Source organism: Odocoileus virginianus, chromosome 6, assembly GCF_023699985.2.
Source record: "Odocoileus virginianus isolate 20LAN1187 ecotype Illinois chromosome 6, Ovbor_1.2, whole genome shotgun sequence".
NCBI lineage: Eukaryota > Metazoa > Chordata > Mammalia > Artiodactyla > Cervidae > Odocoileus > Odocoileus virginianus.
The window spans coordinates 35,641,651-35,660,726 of NC_069679.1; the positions used below are offsets into that span (position 1 = coordinate 35,641,651).

At 48.0% G+C, this 19,076-nt stretch overlaps 1 protein-coding gene across 3 annotated transcripts in view; it reads right to left on the reverse strand.

Moving 5' to 3' along the window:
- Positions 1 to 19,076, reverse strand: part of USP3 (ubiquitin specific peptidase 3) — a 157,370-nt gene that overhangs the window by 97,137 nt on the left and 41,157 nt on the right. Inside the window, exon 1 of one of the 3 annotated variants that reach the window (XM_020901533.2) lies at positions 2,352 to 2,630. The exons of 1 other annotated variant lie outside the window; for it this stretch is intronic. In XM_020901533.2, coding sequence (XP_020757192.2) covers positions 2,352 to 2,442 — 91 coding nt within the window. In that variant the 5' untranslated portion in view covers positions 2,443 to 2,630. Of the gene's footprint in view, positions 1 to 1,724; positions 2,141 to 2,351; positions 2,631 to 19,076 lie in introns of those variants that run through there. One more of the 3 variants, XM_070469157.1, reaches the window with a different exon arrangement.

Consider the following 19,076-nt stretch of genomic DNA (forward strand, 5'->3'; position numbering starts at 1 on the left):
ACCAAAAAGAAAAGGAAAGAAGAAATTCGAGAGTGTTGGAGAATAAATACCAGAAAAGATAACCCTCCAAGATGTTGAATTAGCCAAAGACTCCTAGTTAATAATCGTTTAATCACTGAAACAACAGGCAGGCAAGAACAAGATCAAGCTCAACATAAAAATGTGAGATTATATCAATGAATGGATGCCAACAGGTTAGTGGGAGGCCCGCGTGAAATGGGTTCAATTCACAGAACTTGAGCAGAAGGAAAAAATCCACATAAAGTTGCGAAACTAGCTTTATTGGTTCTACAAATGAAAGCACAGGACTAAAATCACCCTCCCAAAGCAATGTCAGAGACAAACTTTGCTGCAAGATGCAAAGATGCCATCCTGGCCCTTGGACAGAAATAACCCCTCCCTTAGAGCTAGCCATACTAGTTTGTTCTTTGTATCAGCACAAGCCTCTAAGTTATGTTCCATTTTAACTGAAGTTCCTCAAGAGATGTTCGATCTTCCGCACCTCTTTCCCACAGTCAAGTGGACGCCCTGACTGACAAAGGCAAGGCTGACTCATAACAGGATATCTGTCACTTGCATAAACTCTTTTCCTTTTTCTAGACGCATGTGCCCAGTGAGGCCATTTTAAAATTTGATGTGAGTTTACCTAGAAAAAGCCATAAATAAGGGAGCTGTCTGCTTTGTATCCCTGTACTTTACCACAGAGAAAGGAATTTCATCATTCCTCAAGAGGTATGCTTTTCCTAGTGTTTACTGTGGTCATTTCTTCCCCCAAATCTCTTGAAAAAAATTAAAAAAGAAAGAAACAACTTACCACAATCGCAGCACCACAGCTACAATTATAGCTAATGCAACATCAACTAATTTGTAAAGCAACTTGACACACCTTATTTGTTGTTTCATACTCAACATTCACTGTGGAAGAAACATTCCTAGGTAAGTTTTCTGCACCCTCATAAAAGAACTGCAGCACTGCACTGCAAAATCAATTAACCTGTTATAATCTTTATGGTCTTCATGCAGAAAAAGACAATCTGACTTTCCAAAGGCAATCAAAGCATCAAACCTCTCAGAGCTCAAGGAAGCCACCGTTATCTCGACTCCTTATCCCAGGGTACATTTTTCTTTGTGGCTGTTGCCTGTGTTTTTCTCCAAGGACATAATAATCACCATTTAAGAAGTAACCTGTCAAAAGTGTTAAGGCATTCTCTAAACTATCTTCCTAGCTCCGGCCCATAATGAGAAACGTCACAGAACTAAACCGTACCACTGCACTTTTCTTCTCTTTATTTCTTCAAATGAACTTAAGATTTCTTAATGCACAATTTACATTCTACACTACAACCCAAGCTGCCACCGATTATCTCAAAGCTAATAAACAAAGACTCTATCGGCTGCACCAGGGCCCTACCAGGAAGTAATCAAAGCAGTGTGGCCGGTGCGATCCTAAGTCGCTAGAGCAGACAATAAGAGGGCACTGGGGCTTCCAAGGGGCCCGGCAGAGGAGTTAAGATGCTTAAGCAATGCAAAAGCATTACATAAACTTAATAACTGTCCTCCAGCACATGGACTCGGAAATCCCAGAGCAGTTTCAACCCACGAAGAAGACCTGAAAGCCAACAAGAGCCGCCCCTCCAAAGCAGCTGCTCTATCAGCCTTCTGAGCTTTTTAGCCCGCAGCCTGTTTTCAAACTTCCCCCTCCCGGGCTGATGAAAGCCTCTGACCTCGGCCTCCCGAGTTCTGAGCACCTCTCGGGGTCGGGGCTCCCGCCCACCGGGCGTGGATCGGGTCGCTGGAGCATAGGGGGAAGCGAAAGGAAGCGGCGCCGGAAAAAGTAGCGAAGGGCCCCAGCGCGCCCAGCAGTTCAGACAAAGCTGCCCCCGAGAGCGGCGCTTTTCCCGTCCGGTCAAGGAGCGGACACAACTCGGGCCCCGCCACACATGCGGCCGCCTTGTGGGGGCCGGACACCCACTCCCACAGCCCCCCGACCCGGCGACACGGGCCAGCACAGCCCCCGGGCATTGCCGGGCGGCGCGGGGGCGCGAGCCGCAGGCCAGGGTCCCGGGTCGCCGCCGTCCCCACGCGCTCGTGGTCCCCGCGGGCTCGCATCCCTCGTGGGCCTCTGCCTTCGCCGGCCGGACCGTCGGGCCACGGGAAACAAAGGAGCCGCCGCCGCCGCTCCGCCCGCCGCCGCTCCGCACGCCTCGCCGCGTACCCTCCCCAGCCACAGGGCCCGGCTCGTCCACACCGCTTCCCGAGTCCGCGCGTCCGCCGCCCGCGGCCCCTAGACGGCAGGCCCGGCGGAGCCGGGGCCTCGGGTGCGCTGCAGGGCCGCCTGGGGCCGCACTCACCGCTGCAGCACCAGGACGACGGGGAGCCGTTGGGGAACTTGGCTGAGTCCGGAGCGATGCAGACGCTGGAGCTCAGGTGCGGACACTCCATGGCCACCAGGAGAGCTGCGAGGAGGACTGAGGCTCCGGGACCCGGCGAGGCGGGGGCGGAGGAACTCCGAAGACTCCGTCTGGGGTCGCTCCTCGCCGGGCGCTCGGCCGACGGCGGCTGCGTCCCGAGCCCTTGCGTCAAAGAAAGCAAAAGCTTCCGGGCGCCGGGTTTTCTCGCCCGCCGTCTCCAGATGTCCGGCTCCGGAAAACGTGGTGCTCCGGGATCCGGGTTCTGCAGCCACCCCTAGGTCGGGGGCTTCCGTCTTCCCAGGCCAGCCCCGCCCCGCCCCTGGGCAGGCCCCGCCTCCAGGCCCGGCCCCGCCCCCGCCTTCTCCAGCTGGGTGGGGTCCGCGCGCTCGCAGGCGGGTGGCCCAGAGTCAGACTGCGCTCGGAAGTGACTTTCCCAACTCCGCTGGCCCGAGCAGCCGCGGCTTCCCCCGGCCCCGAGAAGGGTGGGGCGCAAAGCTGGGGCTCGCCAGGCCGGTCCGCTGCTTTTACCCCGGCCTGGGCGAGAGCTCGCAGTCAGAAAACACTGATCCTGCGTAATGAGATGGTCTGACTACACCGGGGTAGAAAATCTGGTCACGTAAGAAAGTGTGAAGAATAAAAACCGCACGGGCAGACAGAGAGCCCCCATTTTACACACTGTGGCTCAGACTCAGAGAGGTTAAAGGCCTGGCCCCCGGTGGCCCAGCGGGCTGCATGGGTCCCAGAGCAGTACTGGTTTAGTGGTCTGCTCCCTGCAGCAGGTACCATACTGACCGGGTTCTAGTTCTGGACTAGGCTCTGGACATGTGGCCTTAGCCAGCCGCTTAGGTGCGAGATGGCGGGGGGCGATCGTGAACCTGGGTTCAAACCCTGTCACTATGAATCACCGTTGGCATTACCTCGAGCATATGATCGGACATTCAGAGCTCAACGTCCAGTTTAAGTTTAAGCGAGTTAGCTGTAACCTAGGTTTGCTGCGCGGGCGGTCCCGGTGATCAGGTGATAAAACGGAAGGGATCTAACGTTGGTTAAACACCCACTGCTGTCTCCTAGCCAGGCACTTAACACACAATACCTCATTTCAACCGCGCACCACCCCGCCAGCTGCTGTTACCATCCTCCCTTTTTACCGCAGGGGAAACCGAGCCTTTAATTAGTTAATCCGCGCCGGGATTGGATCCCCGCCTCTCTGACCTCTCAGTCCAAAAAAGAGCAAAGGGCAAGCCTCAGGAGGCCGCTAGAGCAAGCGCTACACCCAAGCGAGCCTGCGACCTCTCCGGGGAACAGCCTTGAGGGCGTCCGGGGCTGTTACAAACATTGCCTCAAAGTTGGGGCTCCTTGTAAAACCCGGCGAAGGAGCAACAGGCCAGGAGGCGGGGAGGAGGGAGGTTGATGTGGCAATCCTGCGGGCTGGGAGAGAGGAGGAAGGAGGGTCAGGAAATGATTAACCGGGCCAGGCCGGGTAGAGGTTAGAGCGGGGCACCTCCCCGTAGTCAGTCCTGGAGCAGTCGAGGGATGCCCTGAGTCACCTCTCACGCCTCGCCATCCCCCGCACCACCCGCCGCCACTCTGCATCTGCCGCGCGCTCCTCTGCCTAGGTGTACACCTGCAGCATCTCTACGGATACTTTCCTCCTCCTCCCCCACCCCATATCCCCCTAGTATTTCCATCTCCTCAGTCAACGCTCTTTGGTTGCTTCCCAAGTTTTGCTTGACTGCTTTAGAGCAAACCATTTGGAAGTTTTATGACAGTGACAGAGTTGTGGAAATTGCAGCTGCTCAAATCCTAGCTCAGCTGCCTACTTGATGACCAACTTTAGCAAGTATCTCTAGTCCTCCCAAGCCCTTTTTTTTTTTCTCCCATCTGTAAAACTAGGAAGATAATACTTGTCTCACAAGAAAGATATGAGAAGTCATGAGAATTGCCACCCCCATAGTTCGTAGTCAATAATTTATAGCTTTCCAATGCTGCAAATAATGCTTGAATAAAAGCAGCTAAACCAATAATGAAATTAAAAGTTTTTACATTAAAAATGTTTTAAAATTATAGCTTTTTAAAAAATGGCAGCAGGTGAGAAAATAATTCCTAAGAAGGGGGAGAATAAACAATAAATGTGACCTCAGCTCAGGCTGTCCCAACCCTCTCCTCCTATCAACCGATTCTTATTCAAGGACTGGTTGGATCAAGCTCTATTTCCCTCTGGTCACCTAACCCCATTTATCATTCATGCCCCCTCATTTAACCCTGAAACATGCCCTGAACTCACGCTAGTCTTTCATCTAGCATGTAATGTTTCCTTTTTCACCCTCACGAAGACTAAGTTTCCTTGTCATCTAGATCTCAGCTTAAACATCACTTCCTCAAGGGGGCCTTTCCTGACCCTACTCCACATCCTGGTTCCCTCCAGGTGTGCGATGCCCTTGTCTGCCCCCATAATCCTCCTTTTAAAACACTCTTCAGGCGTGTATTTATTTAATGTCTGTCTTCCCCTTGAAGGTCCATAAGGGTAGCAAACAAGTCCGTCTGGTTTCCTGCTGTACTCCTAGGAGTGGAACACGGAGGGTATCCAATAAGTGAGCGTTAGATCATGAATGAGTGATCGATTAGCAATGTCTACCATGGTCAGATGGTTAGGAAGTGGCCCAGTATATGCCAAGTAATTGTCCTGCTTAACCTCTCTTAATCTCTAAATTTCCCTTCAGCTTTGAGTTTATGACTTTAACAGTATCAAGAATGTGAATATACCTTGTAAGGTGCAAACTGGGGCCGGGGGGGGGGGGGGGGGTGTGTGGCCAGGGGGAAAGGAAAAGTTTTATTAGTCTTCTGTCTCTAACTAGAATAGAAACCTCTCCAAGCAGGGGTCCTAACTTAATCATCCCTGACTTCTATGGACCACAGAAGGCTAACTATGACTATCAGGCAGTTCAGAAAAGCTGGGAAAAATCAGAAGGCCCTCTTGGGACTTTTGCCTGGTTTACCTAAAACTTTACTGTGTCTCTGAAAGTTTTCATACTGTTAAAAAAAAATTTTTTTTTTTAAATCCTCGTGGTGAATAAATGTGTCAAAAGGGAGAAGACAACGGGGCATACTGGGGAATCTGCCTTTTTTATTCTCTCGTTTCTTCAGCTGCGTTTATTCCAATGTTCGCGTTTTGATTCTTGTCCTGCATTCTTCTCGGAACTCTGATTTACAGGAGGGTGAGCCCGGTGGTGCTGAGCCAGCCTCCACGACCGGTGCCCAGAACGCGCAGCCTCCGGGAGTCCCCGCGGGGGGCGGTCGGGGGGAGGGGTTGGGAAGAGGAGGAGAGGACGGCTCTTACCAGCAGAAGCGGACGAGTTTTAAAAGTCTGCATTTTTCAGAGGAGAGGAATGAACAATTTCAACCGTATTATCAAATGTCTTTCTTTTAGAGGGGATATCTATATAAAGGGGGCGGGGGGAGAAGGGGCTGAGCCTGGAGCGGGAAGGGGGCGGCTGGGGAGCGGGGTATACGTTGCCGAGGGAACCACGATCAGGCCCCTTCGCAAGGCTGTCAAGACCGTCCTCATCTAACTTTTAGACTCCAAGCTTCTGGCAGAGTCGGTGGTCCCGAAGCAAGGATAACAAGCTGACCGGGCCCTGGGGAAGATGTCTTACTGAAAATACCGAGAGCGCTAGGTTAATGATTTACCTTAGAGATTTTCCTAGGAGCAAAAATCTCCTTAGAAAACTCAGGAGGAGGCTTGGCGGGTATTCGGAAGGAGGGGAAGAGGGTGAGGAGCAGCCGCTCAGGGAAACTTTTATCAGCTTGTTTAATTTTCCAAGAGGCACTTATCTGATACTTCCTTCCTTGTTTACTTGTTTATCTATTGTCAGTCTCCTCGAGGAGAACAGAGACCTTGCTAATCCTGTTCAATGCCTGATTTCCAGCTCCTGGAATTCAGCCTGGTGCATGGCAGGCAGGTCCTCAGTAACTACTTCTTGAATTATTAAATCAGTGATGGGGCTGGGTGTGAGCTTCAGCCAGCTAGCCATCACTGGCTGCCATTCTCTCAGTTCGTTTCATTTACCCCTCTCTATTATCTCCCTGCCCCACAGATTCTTCAGTGACTCCCCATGTGTGGCAAGATAAAATTGGAAACCCACTGCCGTCACAGTCACTCATCCCTTCTCTTTTGTTAAAGCTTTAAAAAAACAAAACTATTCCAGCAATATCTAAAACGTTGTTGTTGTTTAGTCACTAAGTCAGGTCCAACTCTTTGTGACCCCATGGACTGTAGCCCTCCAGGCTCCTCTGTCCGTGGGATTTCCCAGGCAAGAATACTGGAGTGGGTTGCCACTTTCTTCTCCAGGGGATCTCCCCCTCTCCCCCTGCCCCGCACAGGGATCTTCCCTGAGTCTCTTGCATTGGCAGGCAGATTCTTCACCAGTGAGCCACTAGGGAAGCCCCAATATCTAAAATAGCTCCCTCATTATAGAAAATGTGCTTCCTCACACTTTGTGTCCTCCCGCACTTTCCCTTCTACTTGGCCAGCTGACACCTCTCCCATGAAGCATATAGCCTCCTCAGAGAAGCCCTCCATCATTCACTCAAGACTAAGCCTTCCCTTCACACCATCACTCATTCCATTCCTGCAGCCTGCACATGGTGCTAGGTTTTTCTGTTTATGTTTCAGTCTCCTTTGGGAGCAGATGCTTTTCAATTGTGGATCCTAGGCAACAAGTTCTGCAACTGAAGATATAAGAAAAAGATTATTGATTAAATGTTGGAAGTGCCCCTTTCAAGAGTGATTATATCAATCGTTGTGTGTAATATTCCCCTAGGGATTCACTGAAAGGGCTTCAACTCATTTCTGGTCCCAAGTAGTGCCAGATACCCTATCAAGTGATTTTCATTTCTTCTTAAATCCCTATAGCAAATATCTTAGATACAGGTATAATCCTTTCCTTTTTACTAATGAAAGATCTAAAGCTCAAAGAAGGTTTAAATAATTGCACAAGTACACACAGTAAGTAATTGCTCTTTCATCAAAAGTGGTTTTCACCCCTCACACACATGGTCAGATAAGTAATTTTGCAGTATTTTCTGGGGGTAGCTGAAGTTCCTAACAATGAAAAAGATTCTTAGGGACCACAGGGCACAAAAAAGCCTGAGTAACTAAAGAATTTATGTTCATAATCATTGTATAATCAGCATCTAAATTTGCATTCCTTTTAATGCTTTTCCTCTTTGTCATTGAAATGTGAACTTCAAGGCAGTTTTATGAAGGAGACGAGGTTTTCTTGTTTAAAGACCCACTTTGCAGCTAAAGCACTGACCAACTACGCAAAACCAAATGGCTCCAGCACCAAATAACTCTTAAGTGAAGGAATCACTTTTCTCTCTGGGCCCCAGTCTCCCATTTGTAAAATCAGGGAGTTGAACCCCCTGGGCCTTGATGATCCCCAAGGGCCATTCTAGAGTGGACATCCATTGATCCTGTGATAGCTCATGGCCAGCCAGTGACACTGGCAGAAGTAAGACCATCCTTGTATCCTTCGGCAGTGACTGCTAACTGTTCACCCTAAATCTTTTTAAGACTGACTCTTTTTAAAATTAATTATTTACTTATTTAGCTGTGCTGTCTTCAATGCTGCGCAAGGGCTTTCTCTAGTTTTGGTGAGCAGGGGCTATTCTCTAGTTGCAGTCTGTGAGCTTCTCATTGCGGTAGCTTCTCTTGGTCGGAGCACGGGCTCTAGAGCACAAGGTCTTTAGTAGTTGCAGCTCTCAGGCTCTAGAGCGCAAGCTCCGTAGCTGTGGTGCATGGACTCAGTTGCCCCAGGGCATGTGGAAACCTCTTGGACCAGGAATCAAACCTGGGTCCCCTGCATTGGCAGATGGATTCTTAGCCACCAGGGAAGTTCCTCAGATCTGGTTTTGTTTTGTTTTTGTTTTTGTTTTTTTCCCTCCTAGGTTCAGAAAAGACATTTATCAGCTTCCTTTATAGCTGGGGGTAGTCATTTTTATTCAATAGACTGAGCAAAAATCACTGGCTGGCACTGTGGACAGCTGCCCATGACAAAAATACTTCAGTGTCGAGTTTTGCTTATCAACACGTGGAGGAAATATATTGGGTCAGGTCCAGGAAGAAATGTTGGGTCTTCTAGGCTTTAGAAGAAAGAAAGTCTGCTCTTTCTTTCTGTTTCTCTTCAACTATTTGTTCATTTATTCAGCAAATATTGTCTGTACTCCTGCCACACGCCGGGCACTGAAAGTACAAACACTTAGAGCTCCGAGCTATGTGGGGGCCTCCTCGTTCACATCTCTTTGCCACTATCAAGATGGAAAGTGTAATATCACTCCTTTCCCCTTGCTTCTTCATTGACTGACTGGACATCAGATCCTCTGAATTTTAAAGTGCTGTCTAGACATGGAGTCTTAAGCCTTAAAACTGTGAAAATGACTTCACACTTAAAGGGCCTGACTTGGTGCTTGGTAAACAGGAGACCCTCAATGAATGTCCATTTCCTTGAGACCTTGTCTAGTAGGAGGGTTGATGTGGGAGATGGAGGATGTTAGCCTGAAATCGCTGGTAGTTAGCCCAGAAGGGTAGATTTTTTCCTTTTTAAAGGAACCCAGTCCAGATTATTTATTCAATAAATATCACTGATGCTCAAGACTCACAGAATATAAAACTGAAACAACACAAAGTCTCATCCTCAAAGGGACAAGGAAAGGAGCAAGAGAAACAAGCAAGCAAAGAGGTAATTGCAACCCAGCATGGTAAGTGCTATGACGGGAACTACAGGATGTTGCCTAGCCACAAACAAGGGGCAACCCACCCAGGCGGGTAGGCGGGGGTGGGGGAAGCATCAGGCAAGACTTCCTGGGGGAAGTAACATGACCTGAGCCGTGAATGATACACGGATGTTAACCAGGTAGGGTGGGGGAGGGGGACATAGCATCCCATGCAGAGGGAACTGTACCTGCAAAGGTTCAGAGACTCAGAGAGAGTCTGAGACTGCCAGTCTGGCTGGTGAGTTGTGTGCAAGGAGGTAGAAAGCTGGGAGGTGAGCTCAGCAAGGAAGACGGAAAGACGGTAAAGGGCTACTGACTCTCTGTAGCAGAGAATTGCCATGATAGAGAAATCTGGGTCCCCAGGATTCAGGAATCTGTCAGGGGTTGCACTTTGCCAGGTCTTGGGAGAGGGTATAAGGGTGCCGAGATGCAGTAATGAGACAGAGGAAAGAAAGGAACCACTAACAATCTGTAAGATGTTCACCTGCATTAGTCATCCGAGAAATGCAAATGAAAACCACAGCGCACACCTAGGGAGAGCCAAATAGGAGAGATTAGAATGCAGATGCGACTCCCCCCCACTGTAATCACGACTTGATCCCTGACACTGTGTCCTCTGGGAGCCTACAAACCCCTGGAAGGGAGAGGCTCATATGCTTTAACAAGTAGGATTTGGGTGGAGAAAAGAATCCTAGACTTAGAGAACCTCTACCTCTGCCTAATCTAACCTGAACCTCTATCTGAACCTTATCTAATCTGACAATTCAGCTATCTGGAGTATCCTGCTAACCAGAAAATGAAACTCTCACATATCCAGATCCTCGGTTTTCATAGTCCCAGACCCTCCCATGAGGTGCCTGAGGCACTGTAAAGATGTGGGGCTTTGGGTCTGCTCAGGTTGGGGTCCTGCTTCTACCACTGGCCTGCTGTGTGACCTTGGGCCAGCACCCTGACCTCTCTGGAGTCTCCGTCTATGAAATGGGAACAATAATACCTGCTCGCAAAATGGTGATTTTCCTGCTCTGTCTCCCTTAGCCAAATACTTTAAAAATATATATTCATTCACTTATTTATTTATCTGGCTGTGCCATGTCTTAGTTGCAACACATGGGATCTTCGATCTTCGTTGTGGCAGGCGGGATCTTTAGTTGCGGCACGTGGGATCTAGTTCCCTGACCAGGGATCGAACCCTTGCCCCCTGCATCAAGAGCACAGAGTCTCAGCCACTGGACCACCAGGGAAATCCCTCCCTTAGCCAAATACTTAATGTTTGGAGACAGAGAGCAGGGGTCCATATATCATGGTCAGAACTATTTTCTGAGGTCACCAATACCCATAATTTATGCATTTATGTAGTCACACCAAAGGTTATAAGCATATTTTATAATTCTGTCATCTAGAAAGCTCTGCTGTGGTTGACCCAGTTATAAATTGGCAGCAACAGGAGAAAAAAAAAAGGTATTGCACCTTTTTTTTCATCCAAAGAACAATGATGGAAAAGAAAGGGCCTTAGAGCCCATTCAGCCTTTCTCAGTTCCCTGTATAGCTGCTGGTGCTTTCAGGCTGGAAATGGAGATCAAAAGCAACAAGCCTTCATGGAAAACTACCCTGAGAGCCCTTAGGGCAGAATGATTAGAGAACTGGAAGGGCCAGACGTTTCACAGAGGAGGAGACTGGTCCTAGAGAGGTGACACCCTTGTCCAGCAACAGAGAGTCCTCTGGGCAACTCCAGACACCCGAGTGCTCTTTGCTTGCCAGAGTCTGTGCAAAGAAAAGTTGAAAAAAGAGATTTTTCACGCATCTCATTTGACTTTTCCTGTGTGTGTAGGATGCGCAAGCTGATTCCAGTGGAGAAAGAGATGACTACAGAGGCAGGCTTGGGCTTCTTGGGTGGTGTTAGCAGTAAAGAATCTGCCTGTCAGTGAAGGAGACACAGAGATGCAGGTTCGATCCCTGGGTCAGGAAGATCTCCTGGAGGAGGGCATGGCAACCCACTCCAGTATTCTTGCCTGGAGAATCCTGCAGACTGAGGACCTTGGTGGGCTATAGTCCATGGGGACACAGAGTCAGACACAACTGAGGTGACTTAACACGCACACATGCGCAGAGGCAGGCTTGCTTCCCCCACACCCCCCAAACTGTCCCAGGTGCTCACCTTCTACATGCATTGCTAATTCTGCCTGTGGTTGTCCATAGTGGGTATTTTTATTGTTGACATCCTGATATTAACTTGGTTATAGTCATTTACCTCTTTTTCTTATCACTGAATCAAAAAACCAGTTATGGTGAATTGAATGCCCAGGCAATTGGGTTCTCAATTTCACTGAGTTTTTACAGCACTTGAAAGACAACTTCATCTGTACTTCCTTAAACAAGACTTTTCAAAGTCAGAAATGAGCCTGAGTCTGTAACAGGCAGGGGGCACTTACTGTGCCTCGGTTGAGATGCAAAGACTCTTCTTTCCCATATCTCAGAGTACATTTCCTTTCCATTTCCCCTGCCCATGCCTGCCACCCCTCCCATCCCAGGACCCTGTGTTTCCTATTGGACCACACCTCCCCGGCATCCAGCCAGAAAAACACAAAATCAAGATACTCCCTTCTCTGAACCCTTGCCACAAGCCTTGAAGGGGCCTCACGCTCAGCCTGTGCTAAGACTTGGAGCTTCCATGGCTGGAGCCGGTCCTCTAAATGTCCCCTGCTGAGTGGCCAGCCTGCAGTTGGTCTTGGCCAAAGAAGGGAGGAACCACACAAAGGCCATATCCCCACCGCCCACTGCCAGATCTCACTGCAAACTTGCATCACCACCGCTTCCTGCCTGTGCTCTACTAGAAGCTGTCGGCAGCTGCCCACTGCTCCCAGGAACAAGCCTAGACCCTTCCGTGATCTCAAGGCTCTTGACCCACCTGCCAGCCTTGTTTCTCTCCACACCCCCACACAGGCCTGACTGCTGGGCAGATCCTCAGTGCTCTCACCCTGGCTTCTTGCACAAGCTCTCCTCTGCCTCTTTCACTCCAGCCTGTGAAAGTCCTCCCACCTACCGAGGTACAACACAAAGCCCATCTTTAGAAAACTGTGTAAGTGAAAGGGTTAGCTGACTCTCTGCAACCCCATGGACTGTAGCCGGCCAGGCTCCTCTGTCTACGGAATTTGCCAGGCAAGAACACTGGAGTGGGTAGCCATTCCCTTCCCCAGGGGATCGTCCCGACCCAGAGATGGAACCTGGGTCTGCTGCCCTGCAGGAAGATTCTTTACCATCTGAGCCACCAGGGAAGCCCATCTTTAGAAAAATTCTTCAGAATTCTCTGGCAGTCTAGTGGTTAGAACTCTGAGCTTTCACGGCTCAGGGCCCAGGTTTGATTCCTCATCAGGGAACTAAGATCCCACAAATTGTGCAGTGCAGCTAGAAGGAAAAAGATGCACACACCCATATAGATTAAGCAAATGTGGCAAACTAATAACATTGAAAAAAGAGAAAAATTCTGCACAGCACCCATCTCATTCATATTTTCTCTCTCTCTCCCTCCTTCTCCTCTTCCCCTCTTCTTTCCTCCCCTCTCTCTCCCTCTGTCTCACACACAGCATGGATTGATCTCCCTTCTTCATCTGTGTTCCTGTGGGACTCTGCTTGTCCTTACAGACAGTGCTTATTTAAGTCTGCTTTGGAATAGAATCCCTCATGTTTATACCACCTCTCAGTAAGAAACTGTCTGCCTAGAATGCAAAAGCTACCCACCTTCATTTAACTGGATATTTATCAAAGTACTGGCCCCAGGGTTTTACATTTAGTAGGTTCTCAAGAAATGTTGTGTCCTTAGACAATGACCTGATGGATGGAGTCTTGGCTTTGGCAATAGATAGAACTGAGTCTGAGTGTCCTTCTACCTGTTAATAACTGTGTGAAGATTTCCCTGGCTGTCCAGTGGTTAAGATTCTGTGTTCTACTGCAGGGGCTGCAGGTTTGATCCCTGGTCAGGTAACTAAGATCCCACATGCCGAGTGGTGCAGCCGAAAATCAGTTAAAACAACAACAATAACAAAACAACTCTGTGATCTTAGACAAGCAATACACTCTCTCTGAACCTCTTAGGTCCAAAAGCTGTAAAATGGGGCTTATAACAGTGCCTATCCCACAGAGTGGTAAAGGAAGGTTGAGATAAGGTGGGTAGAGCATATAACTCTTGCCATTCATAAAGTAGGTTCCTAATAAACACAGGTCACCAGCTTCACCTGATACATGCTTTTGAAGCTCTTAGTTTTGCCTTGGACCCCCTAGAATGGATATCTGCGGAGAAGGCTGCTAGAATATTCCCGCTGGAAGAGAAAAATGACCTCCTTACAACCTGGGCCTCCTTGCAAGGAGGCCAGAGGGGATGGCAAAGACTGAAAGGATTCCGAGGAGTGGGGACGGGTTGGCAAAAGCTAACAGCCCTAGGCACCCTAGGAAATGGGCCACACCCTTTCCAACTAACCTAGTCAGACACTTTCCAGGAAATCAGCTCCTCCAATCTCGTTTAGCATCTACGAGAGAACTTCCCCAAAGCCATGGCCAGACTTTAACAGGAACCTGAGTAATCAGAGATAGGAGAGGCAGCTAGGAGCACGAAGAAAGGGAATTTCCAAAGGAACTTGACCAGTGCGTGTCTGGCTGAGGGGGGGGGGGGGGGGGACAGAGGCTCAGAGGGCATGACTCTAGAGGACCAGGGAGCCCTGCCTGTCATGGAGACACGCATACTTGCCAAACAGCCTCATGATCACACCTTGGTTTCCAGGAGCAGCCATCCTGGAAAAGATGAAGGAGACAGGGTTCAGTGTGGGGCAGAGAGGGGTGGGGTGGGAACAGAGCAGGGTCCTCTGTGTGGTGGCAACTGTGGTTCTCAGTACACGTTATTAAAAGGGGGCTTTGATACATTTTAGTCTCCTGAGACTGGGTGGGACCAATAACTCTTCACAGGAACTGAGTTCCCTGAATAAACCAATCTGCTACTTCCTTCTGTGCACCAGCAACCTGTTTAAACTCGAGTTCCCTGTGATGGGGCAGTGTTGTGTGACCAGGGGTGGGGGTGACACTAGATTCCAGCGTTGCCATGTGGCAACCTTTCCCTTGGAGATGGGGTCCTAGACTAGGACCTTGGCACTTGAATGAGCTTCTGGAAATCATGGAGCCCAGTCACCCTGTTACCTGTGAGGAAACCAGCACCTCGAGGACACACCAGTTCACATCGTCAGCTCAGTTCACCTCAGTCGCTCAGTCGTGTCCGACTCTTTGCGACCCCATGAATCACAGCACGCCAGGCCTCCCTGTCCATCACCAACTCCCGGAGTTTACTCAAACCCATGTCCATTGAGTCGGTGATGCCATCCAGCCATCTCATCCTCTGTCGTCCCCTTCTCCTCCTGCCCCCAATCCCTCCCAGCATCAGGGTCTTTTCCAATACGTCAACTTTTTGCATGAGGTGGCCAAAGTATTGGAGTTTCAGCTTCAGCATCAGTCCTTCCAATGAACACCCAGGACTGATCTCAATGTATATGCTATCAAATCGCCACCAGGGACACTTTAACTACCTTACATAATTGTTAATTACACCTTAAGAAACTTGAAAAATAAATGACAATTAACAAAAAAGAAGCCAAGCCAGAAAGAGAACAAGGTCTCCTCCTCCCAGTCCGGGGTTTCTATCTTGTCTCTCTCTGATAGCCCCACAGAGACATTTTGGTGTGGTGTGGTGTGATGCAGGCGTTACCGCATGGTTGAAAATGATAAATCTGGATTTTTTAAATATAAATCTGGATTTGACTACAACATGTGAATCTTATGTATTCTTATCTTAAATTAGAGCCCCAACCTACTCCTTGCCTGGCTTCTTGAGTTTCTTATTCTCATGGGAAACTGGTGTAAATAGTTTCTAGATTCATACTCTGAGGGACTTTTGGGGTGGAGATGGGGAAGGTCCATGGCGTGGTAGTTAGGTCTTGATCAGCCCACTCTTTTGAGTGCTGGGTGGCAGGCAGGCATTCTCTCCTCCCTTCCTTAAAAGATCTCCATCCTCTTTCAGTCCAAATGAGGCTTGTAGGCAAGGAGACACTCTTGAGAGGTAGTACATGGCCCCTCTTGCAGGCAAAGAAACAGACTGAGTGAAAAATGGACAGTAACTCATGTGAATTCAAGAAAAGCACAAGTAAATGAAGCCTAAAGGGGGGTGTCAAAAGGACTGATGAAACCACAAGGGGAAACACAGTCACTCATTCAAGAACTCTTTCACTGATCACTTAATTAAAACAGGTATAGTTCTATGCACTGGGCAAATCAAATCAAGAAGGATGCAGAGACCCATGCATGTGACCCAGAAGAGGGTCACTCAAATTCAGTCACAGACAGTTCCTCAGTTAAATGGAAAGTGAGGTTAGAGGAGGACCATGAAAGGAATGAGATCTTTAAAAGTTGGCCAGAGATTTCAAGAGATAACATCGGCACAGGTAACATTTTTTAAAAACTGAAAGAAAGGAGACAGAGAGAGGATGCAATTTGAGAACTTCCTTGGAACTCTAAGGACTAAACCAAAGTGTCTGCACTGCATGCTGGGATAATTCAGTCATGCATCAAGAACTTGCTGAGCACTTCCTAGTTCTCTTACCATGCCAGGCTCTTCATTGTTCCTTGCCTCCACCAGACACATCCCCAACTCTGCCTCTAATACATCAGTGTCCTCTTCTTTTGAGGGCTCCCCCCCAATAAAGGGCATCTTTTAGCAGATATGTAAACAAACTAAAGAAGCTGTCATAGGAGAAGGAGCACTATCCTAGTAAGGACCAGGTCTAATTGATCTCTGTACCCCAGTGCTGGGCACATAGTAGGTACTTGGGAAATGTTTGATGAATGAATGAATACCACTGCTAGGCACTGAGGAAGACCAGTTTTTCAAATCAGATATATTAGCCTGGGGAGTTCCCTGGTGGTCCAGTGGGTAGGACTCCACTCTTTCACTGCCAAGGGAAAGAAGTATTAGCTAGGTTACAACTCAGTAAAACGTGCATTTTAAAATGTTTAAAAAATCTACTGAAAAACACAAGAAGTGGTTGAATGATGGAATTATGGGAGACTTCTTTTCTCTATTCCCCCATTTCGTATATGGCAGCAACATTTTTTTATAATGAAAAAAACTTTTAGCTCCTCTCTACCCTGCTCCCTCCCCCTACAAATCTGTGAGAATTACAACTTATTACTTAATTAAAAAAATGTTTTTTGTGCCATATAAATTATGAAGGCTCTGAAAACATGACCTGAATTATATAATGCGACCAAATAAAATTTATCACATTATTCTGATGTGTTTGCTGATAGGCATGATCATTTATAGCCAGACATAAACAACAGCTCCCATAAAACATTTTGATTAGCTTTACTTGAAAAGGCCAAACTGGGCTTTCTGTCAGAGTGCCAGGGAAGAGGAGGCAGAAACCAGGCCAGGGGGATGTGACTCTCTTGTCCTCATTGGGGACCTCACTTTTCTGCAGAGACTGCAGGGCCTCGGGCTGGCAGATGTGCAGGCCTCCAAGTGCTGGCAGCAGCGTATAGTAGTAACTGGGGCTGCTCAGGCTTCACAAAGGAGCTTTTCACACTGACAGGAGTGGTGCTACCACCCAAACTCTCCTTTTCCTCCCAGGGGCAGCTTTCCAGATGTGAGAAAGCCCATAAGGATAATGCCTAAAATGTCATCAATAAAAATTTATTTGGGCAGCAGAACTAGTGCCTTTAGAGGGCTAGAGGGGGGACATGTTTATTCACATACAGATATTTATTGAGGACCTACTATGTACTAAGCATAAGCAAGGTCCTATACACATATGAGGGCTTCCCTTGTAGCTCAGCTGGTAAAGAATCTGCCTGCAATGCAGGAGACCCACGGTTCAATTCCTGGGTTGGGAAGATCCCCTGGAGAAGGGATAGGCTACCCACTTCAGTATTCATAGGCTTCCCTGGTGGTTCAGACAGTAAGGAATCCGCCTGCAATGAGGGAGACCTGGATTCAATCCCTGGGTTGGGAAGATCCCTGGAGGAGGGCATGGCAACCCACTCCAGTATTCTTGCCTGGAGAATCTCCATGGACAGAGGTGCCTGGTGGGCTACAGTCCATGGGGTCGCAAAGTGGGACGCGATGAGCAACTACAGCAGCAGCAGGAGCATACATAGGTGATGGGGCTTCCCTAGTGACTAAGTGGTAAAGAATCTGCCTGCCAATATAGGAGACACTGGGTTTGAGCCCTGGGTCAGGAAGATCCCCTGGAGAAGGAAATGGCAACCTACTCTGGTATTCTCGCCTGGGAAATCCCATGGACAGAGGAGCCTGGAGGGCTGCAATTCATGGGGTTGCAAAGGAGTCGGACACGACTTAGCCACTAAACAACAATAACAACAACATCCATACATGATATCATTTCTCCCTTCCTTCATCGTTTCTTTCTTCACATTATTATCCCCATCATACAGGTAACAATACAGACTCAGAAAAGTTAACTGGGCCTAGGTTACATAGATAAGCTTTGGGAACTGGGGGGAGTGGGGAGAAGACCAAAGCAGGAAGAAGGGATCCGAACTCAGCTCTATTAGACTTGGAAAGCCATGCTATCCACACTTTACAACATAGCAGAGACTTGGTGTTTCAAGTCTGTATGATCATCAGCAAGCACTCTGGGTCTCAGTTTGCTTGCTTAGAAATAAAGGGCTTGAGAAGTATGTTTTCAAGTGTCCTTCCAGCGCTGAGATCTTTGTCACGGTGCTCCCTCTCCCCACCACTGTGAAAGCTCTGCAGGATGAACATTCCCTGGTCACCAGCGCAGAGCAATACCAGGGACACGGGTCTCCGGGGATTGCCCCCTAGAGGACATCGGTGGTGTTGCGGGAGCCAGGGCTCCCACTCAGAGTACAATCACATGGTCCAAGTCAACTTTAATTACTGCTTTACCTTTTTAAAAAATGGATTTAGAAAACATTCTCACAGTCCTTCCCACGCTCACCAGGGCAATGCTACTGGAACATTTAATGATGGGGAGCATTTGTAGCCTGAAGACCTACTGGTTCTATGAGTCATATTTTAAAATTAGATTCTATTGGGTTGTCCAAAAAGTTCATTTGGATTTTTCCATCAGAGTTTATGGAAAAGCCTGAATGAACTTTTTGGCCAGCCCAATATTTTACTTTCTACTCCTCAGTTTCTTTTAGGCCTTTTGAGGCCACTTACTGTTCCAGTGGTGATTTTGCAGAGCTGCCAAACTGTGATAATAAAACAATGTATTTGTCTCTACTTAGTTATTTTTATTGTAATAGTCAACTTTTCCTTAGGCAATATATGCATGGGGTACAACATTCAAAAGTCACTACAGAGTTTTCAGTAATTACATGACCCAGAAATTCTACTCCCTAGTCTATATCCCCCAAAATTGAAAACAGACGTTCAAACAAAAACTTACACCTGAATATTCATAGCAGCAATTTTCACAATAGCCAAAAATTGGAAACAATCGAAATGTCATCAACTGACACTAGATTAACGAAATGCAGTATTAATATATCCATACAATGGAATATCATTCAGTGATAAAAAGGAACAGAGTACTGAAATGTGCTACTATTTGGATGGACGTTGACATGTTATGCTAACTGAAAGAAGCCAGATACAAAAGGCCACGTGTCATTTTATTCCATTTATATGAAATATCCAGAAGAGGTAAATCTATAGAGATGCTCTTACCTGCAGAGTAGTAGTTGCTAGGGTCTGGAGGAAAGGGCAAATGGGAAGAGACTGCTAATGAGTATGGGGTCTCCTTGTTGGGGTGATGGAAATGTTCTGTAGCTAGAAATGGTGATAGCTGTGCAATGGACTAAATGTCGCTG